Source organism: Anas platyrhynchos, chromosome 13 (assembly GCF_047663525.1).
Source record: "Anas platyrhynchos isolate ZD024472 breed Pekin duck chromosome 13, IASCAAS_PekinDuck_T2T, whole genome shotgun sequence".
NCBI lineage: Eukaryota > Metazoa > Chordata > Aves > Anseriformes > Anatidae > Anas > Anas platyrhynchos.
In genome coordinates, this window is record NC_092599.1 from 9,431,840 (window position 1) to 9,454,938 (window position 23,099).

The 23,099-nt window shown below is 46.5% G+C and overlaps 2 protein-coding genes and 1 long non-coding RNA gene across 8 annotated transcripts in view; 1 reads left to right on the forward strand and 2 right to left on the reverse strand.

Annotated features, from left to right (window-relative positions):
- Window positions 1-3,798, reverse strand: part of SLC25A20 (solute carrier family 25 member 20) — an 11,104-nt gene extending 7,306 nt beyond the window's left edge. Inside the window, exons 1-3 of the mRNA XM_027468050.3 lie at window positions 3,552-3,798; window positions 2,954-3,046; window positions 922-1,049 (exon numbers count right to left, since the gene is read on the reverse strand). Coding sequence (XP_027323851.1) covers window positions 922-1,049; window positions 2,954-3,046; window positions 3,552-3,656 — 326 coding nt within the window. The 5' untranslated portion in view covers window positions 3,657-3,798. The remainder of the gene's footprint in view (window positions 1-921; window positions 1,050-2,953; window positions 3,047-3,551) is intronic.
- A 101-nt stretch (window positions 3,799-3,899) lies between these two features.
- Window positions 3,900-23,099, forward strand: part of ARIH2 (ariadne RBR E3 ubiquitin protein ligase 2) — a 29,747-nt gene continuing 10,547 nt past the window's right edge. For 3 of the 6 annotated variants that reach the window (XM_038186016.2, XM_038186017.2, XM_038186018.2), the window contains exons 1-4: window positions 3,900-4,047; window positions 7,197-7,543; window positions 19,369-19,436; window positions 21,148-21,211. In XM_038186016.2, coding sequence (XP_038041944.1) covers window positions 7,295-7,543; window positions 19,369-19,436; window positions 21,148-21,211 — 381 coding nt within the window. In that variant the 5' untranslated portion in view covers window positions 3,900-4,047; window positions 7,197-7,294. Of the gene's footprint in view, window positions 4,048-4,387; window positions 4,500-5,091; window positions 5,142-7,196; window positions 7,544-19,368; window positions 19,437-21,147; window positions 21,212-23,099 lie in introns of all 6 variants that reach the window. The other 3 variants (XM_038186014.2, XM_072044224.1, XM_038186013.2) reach the window with 3 other exon arrangements.
- On the reverse strand, window positions 10,874-11,581 carry LOC140003553 (uncharacterized). The gene is made up of 3 exons (XR_011812433.1): window positions 11,429-11,581; window positions 11,239-11,306; window positions 10,874-10,986 (listed from the first exon to the last, which is right to left on the reverse strand). It is a non-coding gene; the product is annotated as an uncharacterized lncRNA (long non-coding RNA).

The window sequence follows — 23,099 nt, forward strand, 5'->3', positions numbered from 1 at the left end:
CCTTGCCTGCACGATGATGCCACCGTGGCAAAGTGAAGAGCCAGGAGAGCGCCCCAGCAGCCCGGCCCTGCCTCCCTCTGCACGACCCAAGCAGAGGGAGCTCGCTCCGTGCCAGGTGTGCTCACACCACCCAGACAGCAGGCGAGGCTCCAACAGAAACCGTCTCTTCCCACCCCACCACGCTCGGCTCAACACAATGGGCTCCTGCTTTCCAACAGGGCTCCTACGTATTGCACAAATAATAGCACAACATGTTGCTAAGCTACAGTTCTATTCCTGGGGAGCTATAAATCAATTCAGCAAAGAAGTTAAGGGAGCACTTCTGGGAGAGTTTTCCTCAGGCGTAAGTTAGCTTGGAGAGAGCAATACTAAGTTTTCTTAGCTTCCCTTCTCTTTTCTATAAAGTTTGACATGTCTGAGAAGAAGGCTGCTCATAAATATTACTTTTTGGAAATTAGTAATGAAACATTTCCATGACTACTACTAAACCCTAAACTAAGGGCTCAGCAGAGTCACGAGTAGCAGGGAAGAGAAAATCGGGATTTTTGAATGTCAATTTTGTCAAGATTGCTCGACCACGAATGTATTCATTCCCTAGTTTCTGTTAATAGCAAGTGTTCGCAGGCTATCATTACGTAACTCACACTGTACTCCACCAAAATGGAATTGTTCCTTAATGGCTCGCTCTTGCGTAGAAAGGGAATTGCATAGCACCTGCCCACGTGCTGGCTGCTTTTAGCCTGTGCTATCAGTCCCACGCTTCCAGAAGCGTTCAAACACATGAGTGTTTTATTTTTCAGAACTATATTTATAACCTAGGAGAAGAGACAAATTTACACCACAACTCGAAGTGTGACAATAAAGAAGCTGCAAGAGCCTCAGGGTGCCGTTCCCAACTCTCTGCTTAACTCAGAAACTCACGTCAAAACATCATCAGGTTTTCTCTGCTGGAGTCTTTTTCCCAAGCCAAATCCAAAGAAGCACACAGCAAACATGGGGGTCACTCCGATAATCGGAGCTGCCATTCCTCTGTACAAGCCTCGGATTCCCTGCAAGAAACAGCATCACAAGAATTACTTCTCTGGCATACGCTCTGCACATACTTCTATTTATTGACAAGCAAAATGCTAAGGTACAAGATAGTATCAGCTAACCAGTCATATTAATCAGAGCAATAACAGCATCTATTGTTTGTTTACAATGATACACATTTAACTGGCGCAGAGGAACGCTGCCCTTCCTGGAGAACACCGGCCCCTTTACCACCCTGCTGTTCCAACATCCATCATCCAGAACTTACACCTCAAGCACGAGGAGGTTCAGTTGAAAGCCACCTGAATGAAACTCCTATAAGAGTGGGTCAAAAAGTCCTTTCTCTCAGGTACACACAAAAATTGTGTATGTGCTTTATCGGTAAGTCATCAAAGGCAGCAGTGTAAAACCCTGACACTGAGCCTGAGAATGCTGGAGCAAATTTACTCTTCAGGTAAAGAGGCAGGGAGACTAACCTGAGCTCCTTTACTCCCCACACAAACACAGTTTGGAATGAGTTCAAGAGGAAATCATTCTTCCTTTCCTTCTTCATCATATAAATCTGCATCCCTGACGTTTCCCTTCATCAGGCTGCACCCGTGGAAAAATTCTAATGCAGAACCAGTGGCAGTGTTTATTTCATTTACCTTGCCTTTGAAGTGTTGTTTTTGTTTTTTTTTTTCTTATAAAAAGGAAGCACTTATCTGTCTAGATAAAGGCTAGGTGCACAAATTGTATATTTGCTAGTCAATCCACTCATCCTTTCTCCTCCTCAGAATAAGTCAGTGTGTCCCAACAGGTGCCCATGTGCTCACAGACACAGCTGGCTCTGTAATGAAATCCTGTTGGGTTCACAAAAATCAGACACTCTTGCTCAGCCTTCCTGTGAGCAAGGGGAAACAAAAGGCCTCAGCAGAGAAGTTTCAGTCTTCCTCACAGAAACAGATGAGTATTGAGTGGGAGCAGAGAGGCAGCACTACTTCTGAACGCCGAATCAGAAGGCTATTATTACAGTTCAGCTCTGACGTCCGTGCTTCAGCAGGGGTGTTAAAAACTAAAACGGATTCAGAGCTAGCAGAGCAATTCAGTGCTTTGTGGGAGAGACCACGGAAACAAGATTTACTTTGGTTATATAACAGGCTGCGAATGCCATCATGAAAGCAGATTTCAGATATGAGACAGCTCATTCATTTAGTAGAGAGTTACCTAACAAGATCCAGTGGTTAGAAATCAGACTTAAGACGAGTAAATAAACGCTTGGGCTTTATAGTCATTATTTCCAAATAGCAAATAGCCACTGGAAAAACATATGAAGCAGCTGAGTGGATTCTGTGACACTTAAAGTCTTTAAACCAAGGCTGCGTGCCTTTCTAAAAACAAAATAGACGATAGTTCAGTCACATGATATGGCCGATCCAGGAGCGAGAACTGCTGTCTACATTCTGAAGATTAATCAAAACTACTGTAATTGTTCCCTTAGTCAAAAAAAAAAAAAAGTGTATCACCTAGAATTCAAACAAATGTTCCTCTGCCTTCTCAGATAGTTCACAGAAGAAAGTAGAAGTACTCCCTGAATCAACAAAAGCCGTTGCCTATTTTAGGACTTCCAGAGGCAGCTCCGAATGCCGAACACAGCACGGTGCCACCAACTACAACAAAGCCAATTTTAACTGCAGTCTTTCACTCCAGACTTTAATATCATGATATTTTGTACCAAAAGCACTTCCTAACAAAACAACAAGGACTAAATTTGGAACAAGCGGATGCTGAGCGCCACCAGCGAGACCTCCCTTCAAATTCTGCCAACTGATGAAACATTTTAATTAGAATCAACTCAGCCGATAAGCCAAGCCTTGGACAGCCCTGGGGGGCACACGGCCCCGCTCCCGTGAGGCACGAGAAGCCGCCAGCTTTGCGGTACCTCTCCAACCAGAGTCTTCCTGAAGCAGTCGAAGGTCCCAGAGTAGAGCGGGGGCTGCCCGGGCTGCGGCTTGGGCTGGGTCTGCAGCCTGACCTGGCAGGGAGGGAGAAAAAATGTGGGATTATTGAGTGTTGCTGTACTGAGCGTTGGGTTATTGGGTGCTGGGTTATAGTTTATTGGGCGTTAGTTTATTGTTCATTGGGCGTTGGGTTATTGAGCGTTGCTCTACTGAACCTGGCACCTGGAGAACATCTCCCTGCAGCCACCAGGCAGCGAGGGCAGCCTTCATGGCGCAGGTGACGGCCAGTTTCAGCCTTCAGACCGCTCCAGCCTTTGCAGAGGAGCACCAGCGGTTAATTACCAGCCGCTAATTAGCAGCCGGGCGCTGTCCAACCCCCGCCCGCAGCCCCCAGGCCCGCAGGGGGCGCCCCGGCGCCTCGCGGGGCACGCTGGGAGTTGTAGTCCCGGCCTCCCCGCGGAGCACGCTGGGAGCTGCAGTCCTCCCGCACTGCTCAAGCGCGCCCCGCGCGGTGCCCGCTGGGAAATGTAGTTCCCACCGCCCTCCCCGCCTCCCCCCCTCCACCCACACCCCCCTCACCTTGATGGTGTCCAGCGGGTGCCCCACGAACACCAGGCACACGCCGCCGAAGCCGCCGGCGAAGAAATTCTTCACGGGGCTGATGGGCTGCGGCTGCTCGGCCATGGCGGCGGCGGCGGCGGCGGCTTGTGGAGGAGGAGGAGGAGGCGGTGGCGGCGGGGCTTGAGGCAGAGCCGGGGCCGGGCCGGGCCGTTCCGTCCCCGCCGAGCGAGCGCCGCCCCCGCCGCCCCGCGACCTTTCCCCCAGAGCCGAGCCGCGGCGCACGCCGGGAGCGGGGCGCGTCCCCGCGTGTCCCCCCCCCCCTCCGTCCCTCAGTGGTAGCGCCCCGCTCCCTTTTCGCCCCCCCCCCTCACCCTTCACAGTGGTACAGCCCGCCCGCCCCGCCCGGCGGAAGTGACGCCACCCGGAGGCCGGCGCTTCCGGCGTGCAGCAGCGGCGGCCCGGCAGGAGGAGCCCCGGGCGCCGCTCCCGCCTCCCCCGCCCGCCGCGGAGCCCGGTGAGTGCGGGGGGGGGGCCTGAGGGGGCCCTGAGGGGAGCGGGGACACTGCTAGGCCCGTGGGGGTGTCCCCAAGCGGGAGCGGGCCCCGCCGGGACCGGTGCGGCTGAGGCAGGCTCGGGGGGCCCAGCGCCGTGTGGGGGTGGGAGGGGAGCCCGCGGGGCCCCTGGGGGCGGGGGGCGGCGGTGTCTGCGGGGATGGTGCGAGGGGGGAGTTGCTGCGCTGGGTGCTCGCTGCTGGGGTGGGAGAATCACGGGTGGAAGCTCGGGGCAGGGGGAGGCGGCGGGGGGCGCGTGCTGAGGGTGTGAGGAGGCGATTGAGGCTGATCCCTGGATTACAGGCTCCAGAGGCATAGGCAGAGATGGGATTAACGCTGGTAGCGAGCGCGGAGCGGGGGCTGTAGAGGGCTTCCGAGGAAGGTGAGGGGGCCAGTCTGCCTAAACTTGGCGTGGGTAAGTAATTCCGGAGGCAAACTCGAGTCACGCTGAGGATTGTCAATACAGGAGTGAGAGGAAAAAGTGGCAGAAAAAGTTCGTTGAAGTAACTGCGAAATCCCAACAGGAAAAGCAGCAGGGAGGAGCAGCTTCCAAAAGAGTTTGAGAAGTCCCACGGAGGTAGACACAGAGGGCAAGGAGTCAGAGAAAAGCGATGTGGTGAGACAGAAACGAGGAGGGATGCAGTAACTTGCTGTCTGGCTGTACTGAGGGCAGAGGGGACATCCCTGCTGGAGCTGGCGGCTCAGGACATGGGGATGGGAGCATTTACAGGGTGGCTGGAGGAAGAGAGGGGGCTGGATCAGTGCTAGGGCAGGTGAAAGGTGAAGGAGCACCGATGATGGAGGTGGTGAAGTGGGACCTCATCTTACTTCCACGTAGGAAAGTGATCTAAACGTTGTTTAAAACTTTATAAGCTGATCTGGGGGATTACGGTAAGTTACCCCAAATACTCCCCAAATACTCTTTGTTCTTTTGACCCTCTTTTTGAATTTATCATCCTTATTGTCTTAGCCAACGTTTTATAGCTCTAGTTTATCTCTTATCTTAGTTTGTAAGCAGAGAGCTGAGCGGGTCTGAGAGCGTGAGGCTGAGCGCTAGGTGAGTTATGGCCCTTGTTTTCTCGGCACCTGGTTTTGTTTTGTCCCCAGAAGCCTTCCTCCTCCTCCCTGTCACACACATCCATCCGGCGTTAAGTTATGCTGGAAATAAACGCTTTCCTAGGGTGCTGTGACAGGACTCACAAAAGACATCCAGTCTGCTGCCTGTTCCCTGCTGGTATGCCCCGTTTGCCCACACGAGCAGTTCTCTGTTAGTTCAAGTACGCGTTAGGTGCCCGGAGAAAGGCTCTGCCCTCCCTTGGGCCTCTCTTCCCCAGGGCTGGCACATCACCGCTCAGGTATTGTGTAGGCCCCTCGCTCTGCTGAGGCCTCTAAAAGCAGCTCCTTGCTTTGAGACATGCTGAGGTCATGCACAGACCATCAGTTAAACGTGCTTTTTCTGTCTCTAACATGTGCGATGATCAGAATGAGTTTGGGAGCTCCTCTGGTGAAACGTGCCTGGGCCTCGTGGTGCTCTGAGGCTTGCTGAGCACAGCTGCCACACATTCAGCTCCTGGGGAGGGGGGTCAGTATAGGTTTCCCTTGTGTCTGCCAAACCAGATTGCGCATCTGGGTCCTTCCAACGTGGAGACAGAGCGCCGCTGCTCCACCCGAGTTCTGCAGGAGGCAGTGATGTAAAGGGTCTGTATGTTACGCTGTGAGCAGCTAAGAAATCAAGAGGCAAATGAGAGGAACGGAGACCAACCAGAGTTCCAGGGATAATATAATTAGCTCCTGGCCAGCCTCTCGCACTGGGGGAGGTTTGTATCTGTTGAGCTCGCCTCAGCTCCTCAGATGAGTGGTGCATCGCATCTCTCGGTGCTTTATCTGTGCTGCCTGGGCAGTTTATTGGAACCAGAAAACAAACTGAGGGAAAGTAATGAAAACTTATGGCTGAGATTTTCTGTGCTCTGAAGTCAGGAATGTCAAAGCTTGATTATGGGCTCCCTAGCAGCTACAAATTGTGAAACCGTGGGGGTGTGTGTTTGTATCAGAGCTAACAAGATAACGTGAAATGCCACGTACGTGTAAGAAACCAACATATGCTGCCTGTAGAAAATACAACTTTTACCTCTGTATTTTCATATGAAAAGTTTGGTCGCAGCACTGTGTTTTAACTCTTTTGTGTTTAAGAGATTCTCTTTTGAAACTAAAGGAATTGGTTACATGGTAAGTGCTCTACCTGCTGAACCTCTCAGAGCTCTAATTCATGTTGTTTTAGTTACAAACCTTCTTCTAGCGTAGCCCCAGTAAGTGAAGTCAAACACATGAATTTTCCAATACTGGTGAGACTGAAAAAATAGCTTGGCTCTTCTGATTCCTCTCGAACAGCAGCTGCCGACACTTGAATACAAACGTTTATGTTCAGAAGGTAATAAGTATGTACACTGAGACAGTAATGAGAGCACTTATTTTATTACCCCCCGAAGAGGTGAGGCCCAAGCCACATCACATCCTGCAGAACCTAGTTAAAGGGATTATTAACACCACTGTTTCTTTGGGATGGTGTTGGAGAGGGTTAAATGGGGTGTCTGAGAAAGTTCTGTTTGCCCATCATGTTTTCTAAAGTCCCACTGAATCCTGTGGGTCTGAAGCAACGTGGACGTGTACAGGGTATCACAGGTTCCCTCGTAGCTCCTGTGATCATAGTTAAGGTGTTTTTATCCTGCTGATGAAATGCAGATAATGCTTTTCTGCACTACTACGGGCTGTTGGTAAAAGCTTAATGTTGAAAATCTGGGTGGATTTCTGAAAAGATGCGTAGTGAAGGCTACGGGACCGCTTTCTGAATGACAGAAGTCTGGGGGCCCTTGCTGGGGACCAGGCAGCAATGCAATAAAAACCCATCTCCGAGGTTTTAGACCTCACCTGTCAGAGCAGCTCTGCAGATGCACGAGTTGCAGTGGCTCCAAACCAGGGGCCTGCACAGCCAAATCCTCCTCAGCTGGGTTGTTGCGTCGGGCTGTCCCTGGCTGTTCGATCACCCATGCGATGCTGCCGTGTCCTCTCTTACCATTTCTTAGGCAACAGAAAAAAACTGTTTTTCCCCCCTTAGGAGACAGAGCTCAGATGAAATCAAAAGAACGATAAAGTTTGGAGGAGAGAAAGACGCTGCAATTGCTTTCCTGGTCTGCAGTTTGGCAGGGCACTAAGATGTCCGTGGACATGAACAGCCAGGGCTCTGACAGCAACGAAGAGGATTATGACCCTAATTGCGAGGAGGAGGAAGAGGATGAGGATCCTGGGGATATTGAGGATTATTATGATGGGGTAGCTAACGACGTGGAGCAGCAGGGAGCAGATGCCTTTGATCCAGAGGAATATCAGTTCACCTGCCTGACTTACAAGGAGTCGGAGAGCACTCTGAATGAACACATGGCCAGCTTGGCTGCCACGTTAAAGGTGAGGAAAGGTTTCTGCACTAACACAGGGGTAAAGTAAGTTAATTGAGAAGGCAAATGCCAACCGTATGGTGTGAACTGAAAGCTGTGGCAATGTTACTGGTACAGGGGGGTTGGAGGAATATTCTTGAAGGTCCCTTGTTCAAAACGGATTCAAAGGTTTGCAGTTGTTGCGCACTGGTTTGGGGGCCTGAAAGTCTTCCCTGCTGTATTGTTGATTCTTACAACTTTTTTTTGCAGAGCTGAGATTCGTGCCCAAAGTCTGAGTTAAACACTTTGGCACCAATGCAAAGAGGATGCATAGAAAAGAAACAAATCGAATAATAGATGGTACGGTTTGGTTCATCTGTGTTCCAGAAGATAACTGACAGATAGGAAGATGTGCTAAAACTCCAGTTCTAACAAAAACACCTCACTTTGTTGGTTCTGAGTGAATAATCATAGACTTTCAAAAAAGACAGATCAGCTGTCGTGCCAGGCATTAACCCTCCCGTTGCAGTGACAAGCAATTAAAGCACAATGAACTTGCCAGCTCTTGTAGTGACTAATTCATCACAGAAGATTCCCACTCCAAGTCAGCTCCGTGGTGTTATATTCAATAAGACTTCTGTGAAGTTTTCCTTCTCTTTGTGTGACTGATGACTCTAGCATAGACTGGAAGTCAGAGGAGGTTCCCTTTCTGCCTTGTCAGTGTGCTTTGGTCCAAGCATAGGTCAGAGGAAAGCTGAGTTTCCTAAGCAGCAAGGTGTTGGCATTTGGTTGAGATTAGCAATGTGTCTACCTTGTAGCAGGTCTCCTAGTGCTTGTTTTTCTCTGGAGCAACCCCTGAAGACAGAGGTAACTGCAGCACATAAAAACCTCGTTGGATAGATTTTAATTCACATTAATTTGGCCTGGACCTTTATTAATTGCAGAGAGATCTTGTTCTTTCTTTATACATCAGAGTCTTAGGGAAATAATATAAACATAAAACCTGAAGACTAAAGCTTACAGGCTATAAAGTGCGCCCATACTGCAGCTCGAGCTGATTTTGCTGCCTGTTGTGCCTATTCCCAGCATTCACCACCACAGAAAATGAACTGTTTTACTCTTTCTTAGCTTTCAAACTCTTGACTGTGATTTCTTCAAAACATGCAGTTTGAGCTCTGAATGCCTGCTGCTCCCTGCAGTTTGTAAGAAAAGGGAGGCAAAAGAAAAGAGCAAATGAGAATCGTTGGTCAGCACTTTTGATCCAGTTGCTCTTGGTTCTTAGCAAATAAGCAAAGATTTAGAAATGTTTTTTTGCTGTTTACCTTCTGATGAAGCACCCTTCACTTCAGAAAGGCAACGCTTGCCATATTGTTCTCTTGAATTAAATTAACAGAAGCAATACTTTATTTAGCCATTAAAATCTAGCTTCCAAAGTTGAAATCAGTTTTTCCAAGGATTCTGGAGGTCTCACTGATGTTAAAACAGCAAAGATGATGGTTTACCAGGTAATACCAACCTGCTAGATTGAATCTGGCCCCAAATGAGACTCATTTAAGCCCAAGGAGAGAACATTTTAGATTCCTTTCACTTCAAGAATGTGCCTGCTTATTTGCTTAAAAGTGAAGTGCTATACGTTGTGGGTTTTCCGTGAGAAGATAAAAATAAATCTGGGTAGAAACCTGAAAAAATGTGATGTTGTAAGCCACTCACTGAGTCTCGGGTTCTTGAAGTGCCACGTTCACTCTGTTTTCTAGCAACGGTGGTGCAAGAATTGCAAATTTCTTAACTTGGAAATCTGTTGTGTATCTGTAGCATGTGCTTTTTGTTTCCTGGCATCCTTTCTTACAATGCTTTAGCAACCCTGTTTCTTCCTTCCCCTCTCTTCCCCCAAGGAAACTTGTGATTTCACTTGTTTTCTCAGACAAACTACAGGGGAAAGAATTTGGGTTGTGTTAGCTAGCATAGAGGAGAAGGAAATTGGACAGAACATCTTGAGCTATGTTATCATTATTTTCCATTAACTTAGAGGAGATGCATAAATAGAGGCTGATTTTTTTTTTGTCAGATCTGTATTAACATTTTTCTCCTCTAATCTCATTGAGCTCTTTTATTTATTTATTTGAGGACTGCCTGTTACAGTGTCTTGTTTTGGGGGATATTTGTGATTGTTCCTTTGGAGCATCCTAGTTCACTTTGCTGATTTCATCTCCTTTTGTTTCCAGGGCTGGACTTTGTGATGTCTAGTGGTTATGTAGTGCTTTTTCAGCATTAGCTCACACTAAAGAATGAGTGGTTGCCCCTGACAGGGAAAGAAGAAGGTAAATTAAAGACCGTTTTCAGGAGAAACGGTGTTGAAGGCAATTCATTACATGAACTCAGAGCAATTTGTTATCACAAGAAATGAAGAGACTAATACAAATCCCAATAGCAAACTAAAAACCAAATACAGTGAATGAGCTCAAAGCCGGGTTTGAGTGTTCTGCTGTTATGTTGTCAGCAGGTGATTCATATTCTGAAGGTTAAATTGAAGGAGTCTTGTGAGTGTGTTTCTTATATGGCATTTTGTCTACGCTCTTTTAAGACCAAAGCCAGGTATTCAGAGCTTTACATCCTCATACTTTCAATCTGTACTGTTATTAGCTAGAAGCGGTCTAAATAAGTAATACTCAATTTGCTCTGCTCGTTAATCCTCCATTTTTTTTTAACCTTTATTCAGCTATTTCAGGCTACCTGTCAAATTGCTGTTTTTTTCAAGTGTCAAGGTAAAGGGTGATCTTCCTTTGAAACCCTCTTGGCTACCTTTTTCATTCCTTGCCAATTAAAGCCAAAGTTGTTTTCACTCCTAACGAAGCTAAATAGATAATTGAACTACCGCTTAAACATGCCTGAAGAAAATCTCAAGCTAATATTTTCCAAAACTGTGATTCTCTGACCAAAAGGCCTGTGAATTGAAGCAGATCACCTTTAATTCCCCAAAAGGCCCAGCTGATCCCACAGTCAACACTTGTTAAGGACAATACTCCTGAAAGCAGAGCAGCACCTATTGCCTGCAGAGCAGCAAAGGAATTTACAGCAGTTCTTTTTGAGAAGTAGATATGTTTATAAAATCCAGTATCTTTCGAAAAAAAATAATGACTTAAAATTGGACAGTAGTGAGTTTGTTTTCAAACTGACTGTCAACTCCACATTGAGTGCTTGTGAGTCCTAGAGTGGCAGAATCAGCAGACACACACAAACAGTACGATACTCAACAGTTACACAAACAAAGTTGACCCTGTTACTGGCGAGCAATTAAGAGTGTGATGAGGTCATATTGTTTTTGGTGGTGAATGACACTTCCTGGCTCTGCGGAGGGTCTCTGTACACGCCTGGAATATCTGCGATGCTCCAAATAACTGACTGTGTTTTCTCTAGTTCAGTGATGAGATGGATCTTTCTGTTTGTTTCTTTTTACCAAATTCTTATAGTGGCCATCTAAACAATGAGATAAAGCAATTGTAATTACAGTTTGTAAAAAATGTTACCTTGACTTTTAGGATTTTTTAGAAGCTGATTGTCAGTCACGTGGAAGCTAGCACATTTTTGCACATTGAAAGAGAGGGATGTTGTTTTACAGGCACTCTACTGCTGTAGGCTTTTCACTAAAACTGAAAGGATTGTAAAACTGAGAAAACTGATTGTAGAACTTAAAATGTTAATTAATGTGAGTAACCTGCTAATATTTACCTGACAGCAAATACTTCCCTTGATCTGTGAAATAACTGCTTTTGATGCATTTCTCTGAACCCCATCCTCTGAAGAATAAAAATATAGATGCAAAAAAAGATTCAATGCCATGGCACAGTATTGAATCTATTAATCTGTTATTGCTGCTGATCTGCCAGCGTTAAACCTCTTTTCACATATTTTCGCTCACCTTATTGATGTTGTCTCTTAATTCAACCAAATGAGTGTTTGCTCATAAAAACACAGCCCTTTGAAACCCTTCCACACACTCAAATTGCGCTGACACAGAGCAGTTAGTTTGCAGAGCTGCTTGGTGGAAGCTGGCAGGCGTCCTTCTCAAATACCATCTTTAGCAGATCCAGAGTCATGTGCGTGGAGGTTGGCAGCCGGAACGAGCAGCTCTACCCAAAGGAGCTGGCACCCGCAAAACGCCGTTCGGTGCGATTGCAGAAAGGCTGTAAAGAGCAAGATGTCAAATGACTGACTTCTGCCTCCCCCAGCACTCTGCAAACCATGACCAGTGTGTAGTGTGGGGTGCTTGTCTGAGAGAACCTGTACTGTTGGGTAGACATCCTTTTTTACACCGTAATGACTTAATGGAACTTGTATACTACATACAGTGGCAATCAGAAAAGTCTAGCTGTGCATAAATACCTTAATACACTCCCATGTGCTTAAAGCTCCTTGAAATATTAAGTGTACGTACATAAAAGAGTTTGAAAAATGAATGTTCAGGGTTAGTGCCCATAAGAACCTGAGGACATGTGAGGTTAAGCAAAATTGTTAAATATAGTAGTAAAAAGTTAGTAAATATCTAAGTATTATTGGCTGTAAGTGGTAGACCATGACATGCAAATTTGACTTCTCCGCAAAACCCACGGGTGGTGTTTGGCAACGATAATGCGCTATTTCAGAGTAGCTGGGAGCCCTAGATTAGTTGGGGCATGCAGGTTTATGGCTGTGCTGTTCTGCATTTTGACATCCAGCCAGCATTACGTGGGCACACCATCTGAAGCTGTAACCCTAGGAACACGTTTGAGGAGTACCTTTGTCCTTGCTCTGCTCTGGTTTCCCAAAAGATCCTGGAAGCTGTGTTGTACAAGAGCTGTGGTGTTGCCTGTCAGATTCATATTGCCGGTGTTTTAGTAGTAGAGTAAACTTCAGGAAAATAAGAGGATGTCTGTAACTGTCCTTACTGTGTTTTATTTTGACTCTCAAAGGGCTTTTTAAAAAGTTCTTAGACTTCTGGTTGGCAAGATAGGAGAGCTGGCTGGAGAGCCCAGACCTTGCAGCTGTGACAATGTCGTGAAGTCATTGAGGAGAGAAATTGATTTTGTCCTGTATTGCCCAGGCTGCCGAACTCCTCAACTTGATTGGAAAAATGAGCCACAAACGTGGAGGGTGATTACAGCCCACACGCTCTGTGATTGACGTTAAGTGTGCCTTACAGCCAGCGGGGCACTGCAGCGAGCAAAAGATCTGTGCACAGCTGCTGCTGAGTGTGGCCTTGGTGGGAGGTAGAGGCAAGGCAGAAGTCATTAAAAATGTCTAAACAACCTTTCAGAAACTGCTCAGTCCTTGTGCAGAAACAGCTGGACAAGGTGAGCACAGGAGCAGCACAACACAGCTGAAGTCCATTGCCAGCTCCCTGTGCTGCGGCTGTTAAGGATGGCGCAACAGAAACGAGCTCACTTGTGCACCGTGAAGCTGTTTTACAAAGCAGCTGTTCCTCCTCTTCATCGTTATTAGAAAAGGGAAAAAAATGCCCGTAGAAGCTATGACTGTCAGGTAGAGGCCTTTTTATTTGGGGTTGCACAGGGATTACTCACTGCAGTTACCCAAGCTGTGTGCATGCAGCAGTGCTCTCAGTTTCGGCTAGCTGCCCCATGAGCTGTGTCCTGAGCCGCTGCTCACACTCAGTTCATTCAGGTTGTTACCCACGCATCCTCCGCGTGGCCAGAAAGAATTCTCTCCTGTGTTTTGCTGGCCCCTAGACCAGAGCTGAGGTGAGCACGGTGGTGGGGCACATTGCAGGGCTCTTGGCAGTTTGCAGTGAATGAGTGCAGCGTGCCCCGCTGCTCTCGGGCAAAATAAAACACCTCCTATGAGTACAGCTGCGAGTCTTGTGTCAGTATTATGCCCATCTGCAGTCTTACAGCTTTCTTGCTGCATTTCGTTCGCTCTAAATCTCTGAAAGTAATCTCCTAGCTCTTTTGTAACAATGCCTTCTGGCTCACCGTATTGCTTAAGCTTTTTTTTTTTTTTAATTTGCTTCTGAATCTTCTCAGGAGGAATAGCGTAACAGCTTGAGAAATACGTACGTGGAGATTTCCTAGCTGAGTCCCACTGATCCTGTTTGTTGGCAGCTGAAATTTGTGCTGTCCTGTGCAGGAGAGTGGATGGATTAGAGAGGACTTGGAATTTAACCTGAGCTCTCATCTTCGCAGCGTGTGGCAGACTAGGCTGTGTGCTGACAGCTCCACAAGCCTCACACAGTAATGCTGGTGGGGTTTGTCCTTCCCAAACTGCTCTCTGCCTCCTAAATATGCTTTTCTTGTGGGCCTACACCAGGTCTGCATGCCAGAGGTGAGTGGCAGGCTGCAGTGTCAAACCTTGGGATGAAGCAGGGCTCACGTAGCACTGGGGCTGCTCCGTAGTGCCAAGGCTGCAGCTACAGGCTCCGAATTGCATTTATTTCACCAGGGCGGCACCAGCAGAGGGTGAAACACCAGGCAAGTTCAGAGCAGTGCTGTGACTGGTGTCTAGAGATGGATGATGACCTTTTCTCATTTTTTTAAAGCACGACTGAACCCAGAACACTTTAGGCAGGGTGTACGATTGTTCTGTTGTAACTTTGTCTTTTTTTCTGTTGAGCGAAATTAATTAGGGCTCAGTTCTGAAAACGGCCTTGTACCGCTCGGAAACCCGTGACGGTTGCGGAGGGAGGACTTTGCTGCAAGACTTTGAACGCTTCGGATGTTTATAGCAGGTGATGTCAATGACAGCTCGAGCCCCTGCAACCTCGGGAGTTTTCCACCAGGACTGTGTAAGAGAGAGATCAAAGCAAAGACAAAAACTTGGTCCAAAAAAAAGCTTTTTGGTTGCCTTTTTTTGTTTCTTCTTAATTCCTAATATTTCTGCAATTTTCTGATAAATCCTTCAGTAAAAACAGGGAAATGAGTTTCTTCCAATGGGATATGTACAGAGTCAGATCTATTTTCCACATGAGAAATGAGCATAAAATTGTTTTTTTTCAATTTCTGGGTCACTTTCTTTACCTCAGTATCCTAAAGTAAAGCATGTGTGAATGTATTTTTTTTCAACAAATCTATCCCATTAGAAGTACGGTTTCTTTCTGAGGTGTTTCTGTTCTCCACTGTGAGCTCAGTTCAGTCTCTTCTATTTTGCCCGTTGTTGCTGACCAACAGCCACAATTTCAGAGGCTCTTGCTCTGTTCTTACTGTTCTGAAGAATTTGTGTGTGTTTCTAGAAGTTTTGATGCAACACAAGCTCATATTTTCATGAATCCTTCCTTTCCTGGTAGAACTAACAAAACTGTAGTTGTGGATTAAAAGAAATAACCTCCCAAGATTAATCCTAATTGCTTAGCTCTATTTGTATAAAACCTTTGGTTAGGGGAAACACAAAAATGGAAGCAGTATTTCTTCACGCCAGGTTTGTGTTTGTCTCAGCGAGGCATTTCGGTGCAACCCTGATCTAACATGAATTGTCAGCTTGATGCAAAGCCAGGGGATGTCAGCTCCATCCAGATCACAACATCTCCAACTCACCCTGACTCGAATATCTTTGAGGATCACGTGAGGGTTTTTGTTTGAAATTCCTGATACCAGATTTCTGCAGAAGTGAGGCTCGAAGCAGACCTCCAAAAAAATAGGCCATCCCTCGGAGAAAAGCGAAAGGAACTCATGAGCTATGCATGCTACATCAATATGCATGAGCAATTTCTGTAGAATATAAGCTCTACAAAAGACAGTGGTTTTTTAGCTTTTAGGAAACGTTTCTGTCTGAATGAGCAACTGTCAAAGTGGCATGGTTGAAAAGATTTTCTGCTGCAGAGAGATGAAACTTCAGCTCTTCAAACAGCACAGCTTATCGGGGGAAGCAAGTTGAGGCAGAGCTGTCTTTGTGCTTTCCAAACCCAGCAAGGTACCTGCAGAGCAGCTTTGCAAATTCTTTTGATACTGCCTTGTCCAAGAGTGCCACGCTCTTTCTCACACTTCAGAACCGTGAGAATTTTGCTTATCTTGGAGAGGAGAGAACCCAGGGAGATTAACCTTGAGATTGAAATAAGGAGGGAAAAACACTGAGCTCTCTTCTTCAAAAAGCGAATCAACGTATTTCATGTGGTGACATTTCTTCTTTGTTCTACTTTCAGAATCTAATTTTGTCCAGCATTATGTAAATTTTTTAGATTTTTTTTTTTTATAACTCCTGTAGAGACTTCCCGTTAAGCAGAGCAGCTTCCTCTTTGGCACCCTTCCCTCGTGCAGAGGCGCTGCGCCACTTCTCCAGCGCGGTGCTAAACACAAGCATGGGTGCCCTGTTCTGACAATCCACCGTCTTCTGTCGCTGGGAGGTCAGAGTTAAACTGAGGGAGATTTGGAAAAGGCTTCTGAAGTGACCAAATTTCTGAAGGTGAAGCTGGAAACTGCAGGTTGGATGATGCGGTGCCCAATTTTCTCTTTTCACCCCAATCATGGATAAAGAAGGAATCTTGAATCAGGAATTTTCCAAGTTCAGTTTTGGCCTGAGCCAATCTTTGATATGCAGTTTTTAAACTGATGGTAAGAAAAAGAGGAAATGAAAATGATGGAAAGAAATTCTCTCTTGGTGGAGAGTGTGGTCAAGCACCAGAACGGGCTGCCTGGGGAAGTGGTGGATCCCCGTCCCTGGAGGTATATAAGAGATGTGGCACTGGGGGACGTGGTTTAGTGATGGGACTTGATGTGTCGGGTGGTTAATCTCTAAGGTCTTTTCTGACCTAAAAGACTATATGATTCGAAATAAAATCTTTCAGCCTGATTGCTGTTTTTAATTTTCCTCTTCACAATTTTAATAAATTTAACCATAGCTGGAAAAGTTCTGGAGGACTCACGTTATGCAGAAGCACTGGCACAGTTCTGCAGTTGCAGACAAAAACCAAAATAGAAATGCAGCACGTAGAATATGCATTCCCTTCTGCACTGGGGTCCATATAAATATTTTACTGAAATATCCTGCTGCCAGCAAGACACTGAGAAGGCCATCTTGTATCTTCTTTGGGTCTTAATTCTCTGAAAAGAGAATAGAGAAGCGGAAACAAAGTTGACAATTTTTCAAAAGCATCTTTTTCAATTTGTTTTGTGTCTAAAACAAGGTGTTACTGGTCTTGAATGACCTAAGGCCCTTGTGTCACCCAGTTGCTGACAGAGGACTGAATCATAGGTTTCTGAAATGTTCCTCAAGTTTGAGATCTTTATTTGTGTAAAACCCGTGGCTGTGCAGGAATCGCCTTGCTGGGCAGCGTGCCCTGAGTACCAACCGAGCCTCCCTTCTGTGCGGCAAGGCCACAGCTTTCCTTCTGCTTTGGAGCTTTTGTGAAAGTGGACTCGCATCATGAACACAGCTTTAAGAATTCAAAATGTTTTATTCTCAGGTCATTTTATGATGCAAGTAATAAGATTGGCACTACAGCTGGTCTGGTCAGGGCTTGGAGATGGAGCAAAATAGGAATGGACGCAGAAGTTTTATTCGTCGTGCCCTACCAAGACCAAGAGAGCGTGCAGGTGGGGAGCGAAGTTTGGCCACTGTGAGGAGTCAGGTTCACAGCCAAGGCCAGACAAGAATTTCTTTGTGATGGGACTTCCTCAGAACATGTTCTGTAACAAAAAGCAATAGCCTTGCAGAATCACTGGTCTTGATTTAAAATTTCTTCCATGATAGACTCATCTCCAGGTCTGTTAACCTGGCATCTTTTGAGAACATTAGTTCTGCCTTTTGCTTAACAATTTGTCTCAAAACCATTTCATTGTTAGGGCAGTTCGTTAGATGTAAGTGCTACTATCCGTATTTCTATAATTTTTCATTCTTGGAGGGCACTGTTGATCAGTTCCTCCTCTGGGAACATGTTGCTCTGTATGTTGTTCCTGGAGTCGTGGTGCTGTGACGGATGCTGCACCTCAGGCTGTGAAAATCCAACCAAAAAATGCTCATTTTCATGTGTTACAGATGAGCTTCCCATTTCAGTCTTTTTTTTTTTTCATTGTCAGGATGGTAGTTCTTACTGCTACCGAGAAATAATTTAGTTACTGTTAGAGAATGATTCATTAGCATGTGGTTTGCATTCGCAGGAAGCCAGTCTTGTAGAGACCACATTCCTGATGCTTGTTTGTTTTACAGAAACAAAATGCAGATGTCTTCCTCGTACAAGCAAGTCAAAGGTGTCTGTCCCAAGCTGAAGCTCTTGCCTGGGTCTGCCAGGCGGAGGTCTTGAGGCAACCTGTCTGAGATGGGCAGTGGCACTTCACCCGTGCAAACAGGAGCGGGCTGCATGTGTGCGCTGTGTGCCACGCTGCTGCTGATGGAAGGCTGCTGCGCTGGGAGCAAGCACTGCCTGGGTGTGCTCCGTGCATCCCATCGCTGGTGAGGCCAGGGCAGGTCACCTCCCAGGTGTCTGGCAGCATGAGCTGGTGCTTCAGTTCTTCTGGAAGTTGTTGATGTGAACGTTGAAAAATGACCCTGGGCAGATCAGAAAGCAGAGGTGGCAGGAGTAGGTCAGTCACGTTGTGAAACTGCACCTCTGCCCTGGGTTGGTTTTCCAAGGGTAATGATAGGTTGCCAGTAGGTGTGCAGAGCCTGCGTTTCGCAGAAGCAGCAGCCACAGCTCGTTTCTCCCTGTGGGGCCGTGCTGGAGTTGTTGCGTGGCTGTGTTACCAGCGCATCGGGCTCCACCTTTTCACCTGCAGCAGGGTTTGAGGCAGCTTGTGGCTTTTCGGCTGCTGACTGGGACTGGCAGCTTCTCTAGAAAAAATGGATCTCGTCCTGCAGCTGGGATGGAAGTTGTTTTCTGTATATGTGGTAGACAGAGATGTGATGGTGATAGCTTCTCTCAGAGCAGGGGAGACAGAGCCTTCCCTGCCAGCAGCTGTGTGAACGCAGGCATGCGGAGCTCCAGCCTTGCTCAGGCGCTCCGAACAGAGCAGAGCAAGGAGGTCAGCTCAGGAGCCTCCCCAAATCCAGGGGAGAGGCGCTGTGTTTGCAGGAGGCCAGCTTTGTTTGGACTCTGTGAGCCTGACAAGGCACGAAGGGTCCAGAGCCTGGGTAAAGTTCAGCAGCCCCGTGGATGGTTGTGATCCCGGTGGGTGCGAGCAGACCAGTCTGTTCTCTCCTGAAATGAACCAGTACGTAGAAGCAAGGGGAACTTTCTCGCTTGTACCCTTGTAACATGACTTCAAATGTCGTGTGGCAGGATTCTAGAGGCTGCCCAGCCACTTGCTCTGGCTAGCATGGACTGTGTTAGTGCTTGCCAGGAGCCCGTGTAAGGTGAGCAAGTCTGCGTGGAAAGAGTCCCTGTCAGAGGAGCTTTCCGTAGCCCCAGTCGATTCCAGTGCACAACAACTTTCTTTTTTACACTGAATCCTTGGGAAAATATATTTATGTATATATGTATATTATTTTTTCCCCCTACCGTGTGCTGACACAGCATGTCTGTGCTTGCAGGTTGTTGTTGCTTCTCCAGCTCAGTAAGCAGGCTCAGCCTGCCCTGTGGGGCACTTCGCAAGGACCCCGAGCCCAGTCCGGTGTGAGCCTCTCAAGGGGTGCCCACAGTTAGGGCTGGATGTTGGGCTTCCAAGATCACTTAAACTAATCACTGATTTCCTGATTCCTTCCTCTTTGTGTTGTTGTGATGAATATTTGGGTTAGTTCGGTACGTCTCTGCTTTATTCCAACCTGTCTGTTGTAGATACACTGGCTGTGAAATTATGTCTACAAGTTTAATGGAAGTGAGTATCACTGAGCTGTTTTACTGGGTTTGTACAATTTATTAGCCTTGTAAGAACATCATAGTCCTGAGCAGAAATGTGTCCTCAAAATATGCCTCACTTTTCTTTTTTTTTTTTTTTAACCTAGGTGTCGCATGCTGTTGCAAAACTTGTATTAGTTAGTTTCCACTGGCAAATCTCAGAGATTTTGGAAAGGTAAGTGCAAGTAATCTTACTTCTTCAGTGCTCAGTGCTTTTCCTCCTCTCTTTGCAAGAGTTTTCAGGACGTAGTGTCTTCTGACAAGTGTCTCTGAACCTGAAAGCAGGCCGCACTGCCGTGCCAGGGAGCAGAGGAGAAATGCTGTTTTGTTGAGGCTGCACTGCCTGTAAAGAATTTGTAAACAGGGAGAGGGGAGTGTCGGTGAACGTCTTTCAGTCTGAGGAATTATCTTCACGCTGGGAACCCTGGAGATGCACACAGCTTAAACAATGAGATAGCAGATTGAGAGAGTTGCATCTATATTTATTTTAACAAAGTTAACATATGTTCAGTTTGGAACATACGAGCCACAAATCGTAAAGAAACACTGAACTTATGCTGATGTACCACTTAGTCCGTTTGCTTCGAGATCTTTGCTCCCTCTGAATGTGATGTTTTTTCCAAGCTGACTGGCATTTGGAGAGCAGCAGCCGATGGTGTGAACCACATGTGGAGATGAACTAATGGTGGAGAGAACTAATAAGCGCAGCCCCTTTGTTACTCTGACAGTGTCACGCTGCAGTGAGTCCTCTGGCTGATTTCAAAAGGAGGCTTCGGACTCTGCCCAAATGTATGTGGGAAGTGTGTCAGGAGGCACTGCTGTCTGGCAGCCCCTCCAGCAAATACTGGCTCCGAACTGAACATTGTCTGAAAATAGAGAGCACATCAGCCTGACTCATTCTGCCATGCCATTTTTGGCCCTGTTAGCCAGCAGCTTCATCCAGAGAACGTATGGGAGACGCATCTCACGTATGGATGTCGTCGCAGCATCCCTGGTAACGGGCTCGTTGGTTACCATGCATCCTGTGAAAGCTTTTCCCTGGGGAATGTGGAGGGTGAGATTCCTGCACAGCAGCTCAGAGCGATTCTGCTGGTTAACTTACGAGGTTTAAACAAGAGGAACTCCGGTGAAGGTTTTACTTCTCACACTATGACTTTGCAAGTTGTTCTCAGTTCAATCTGGTCCTCAAACTTCTGTCTTGGTACAAAGTAGCAGTATCCAATTAAAGATCCCTAAACACACCTAAAAATGCTTGTGGGGAGGGAAGATTTAAATCCTAGTCACAACTCTGATGTTCCTTTCTATTCCTGAATTCACTGATATATTATTGGAGATGCAAACATTCCTCAGCAGTTGAAATCACAAAGACCTGTTTAATTCTAAGGCTGTTGATAGACAGCTTCATATGCCTAAAGGGTGATAATCTGTCATAAAGTAAATACATAGCTAGATAGTAGACTGCAGCCAAAGTGAGACATAACCAGGACAGCTTGATTTTTACAAAGGAATGGAAGACAGGCAGAAGCCTTGCTGGGGTGTGTTATTGTGGGCAATGGCTTGAGGCTACTCGAGGAGCGAAAATATTAGTGTGGGTAGAAAAATCTTCAAAAAAAATTTCTCGGGGCAGGAGGGCATTTGTAGCAAAACATCCATTGAAAAATAGAAGGGAAATGTTAATATTTTGAAGAAACTATCGTAAAGTTTTGGTGATAAGAGTTCAGCTCACCCAGTGAGGGGCCTCACACAGCACACACTTCCATGCTCCTCGTCAAAACCTCCACTACCATCCGCAGAGAGCCTGTCATTTATTCAGGTGAGAAGGACCAGTTCAACAGTGCAAAATGTATTCAGAAATGGATTTGATCGTTCTTTAATTGCCTTTTCAGGCACAAGTCTAACGCTGCCCAGTTGCTAGTAGAAGCACGAGTACAGCCCACCTCATCCAAACATGTAAGTATGCTATTTTGGTCTCTTCCCTTGGCAGAGGTGCCTCCGAGCCACCTTGTCAGAGGTGTGCGTTACCAATGGGCCTGTCCCATATCCACTCTTTGCAGACTCAAGGTCCTACACCCTCAATAAGTGCTGGGTTTACCTTTTAAATGAGACCACATTCAAGAAGTGTCTAACATGTAAACAACTGCTTTGCTGGTGTTTTGCAGGTTGTGTTCAATAATTACTTGCCTCAAGAAAATTAAGCTATTCTTTTGGCAGGAGTGATGGTAAACAATGGCAGGAGCAGAGTGCATGGGCCTGGCTACCTCTTCTGATACTGCTCGCTCTGTAAAAGACACTACAGGAAGGTTCTGGCTGCACAGAGTGAGCAGTGCCTGTCTGTGGCTAGAACAGAGGTTTTTTCTTGAGATGCCTAAGTTGGCTCCACTGCTCTGCTCGAGGATGCTTAAGCCAAATCTCTCAGTGGTGTTTCTGCTGAGCCAGTCAGTATTGATATTTGAACCCCCAGCTTGTGTTTTGCAGCCAGGGCTCCATGGTTTCTTGGATACTTTTTTTTCCTTCTAAAAGGTTAGTTTAAGGCTTGACAAAATTGTTTTGATATCAGTTCACTGCAGTCTTTTTGCATGTGCTAGGGCTAGTTGCTCTGTGCTGCAGCTCCTAGTGCAGAATGATGATGTTTTGGGGGACTCTTTGGGACATACACTCATACCATAGAGCAACTGACCCTACAGGGAGAAGCTACAGTGGGACAGCTCAAAGAAAAGCTCTGAGGGGCGGCTTTCAAAGGTTCTAGGTAGTGTGCTTGCTGCTCATGTTGAGCAGTTGATCTGCGCAGTTGCTGAGTTGGTGAATTTTGTTTTTGTCCGTAAGTGAGGCTGCTTAGAACAAAGTTGCTTTATTTCTTTTTCATGTGGTCATGCTACAAAACAAGCTCTACTGGTCATGTGGCTGGGCACTCATGCTGCTGCTCCTCCGTGTCTCTGGCATGCGGAGCTATGCATGGCAGCTTGACGTCTGCCTCACACGAGCTTCTCAAAGAGCAGCAAAGGTTTAAGCAGTGGAAAGTGATTATATGGCTTCTCTGTGAAAAGGGAAATAGGAGCATAAAGTCCTGTTAACAGCTTTGTAGAGCCTCGCTTTTGCTAAATGCTGTGCTAGACCTAGTTCTTCAGGTCCCAAGGGTGAGCCAAAATGTGTTAGAGGCTGGATCTGCTGTCTAGGGATTAGTTCTGCACTACCCACGGGGAGAGCAGACGGCTTCCTAGTGAAGCAATAGCAGAATTATGCCTGACTTGAAACAAACCTTCTAATCCTTTTCAGTTGGAGAGATGAAGCCTATTTTGCCAAATGTAGTGTAGGCAGAAAATAAGAGATGTGAGAAAATCCCTGAACTTTGTGATGGTCTGTGAACAACCTTTTCTCCTTGTATAAGGTCTCTACATGCCATACTTTCATTTGCATATCAAATACAGTACCCAGAATCATTGTCCTGTAAGAGAGCATTGCTAAGCCTGCTTCCAGCTCTAGCTGCTCTTCATGGCGGGTGGAACAGTGATTGAGTCTAACCCAGCTAACAAAGAATATCAGTAAATGCAGGAAAGGACACACACAGATTTATTTTCTCACTTTTCAAACAAGGAAAAAGTAAGAACCAGAAAAATAAAGGTGAGTTCTGTGTAGCACTAGACAAAAGGCAGAAGCTGTTCAGTGACTGTTCATCTGTTGTGCTCCATGAGGCTGAAGAGGTTCATGAGAAGGGTGCAGTGCAGTGCAGCACCCCAGCACGCCACTCACTTAGGAGCCTGTTCTGGCTTAGAGCTCCTCTGAGACCATTGTCCCAGTGAAGGTGATGAAAGTGACAGTGGGTGAGGTTGAGAACTCGCCA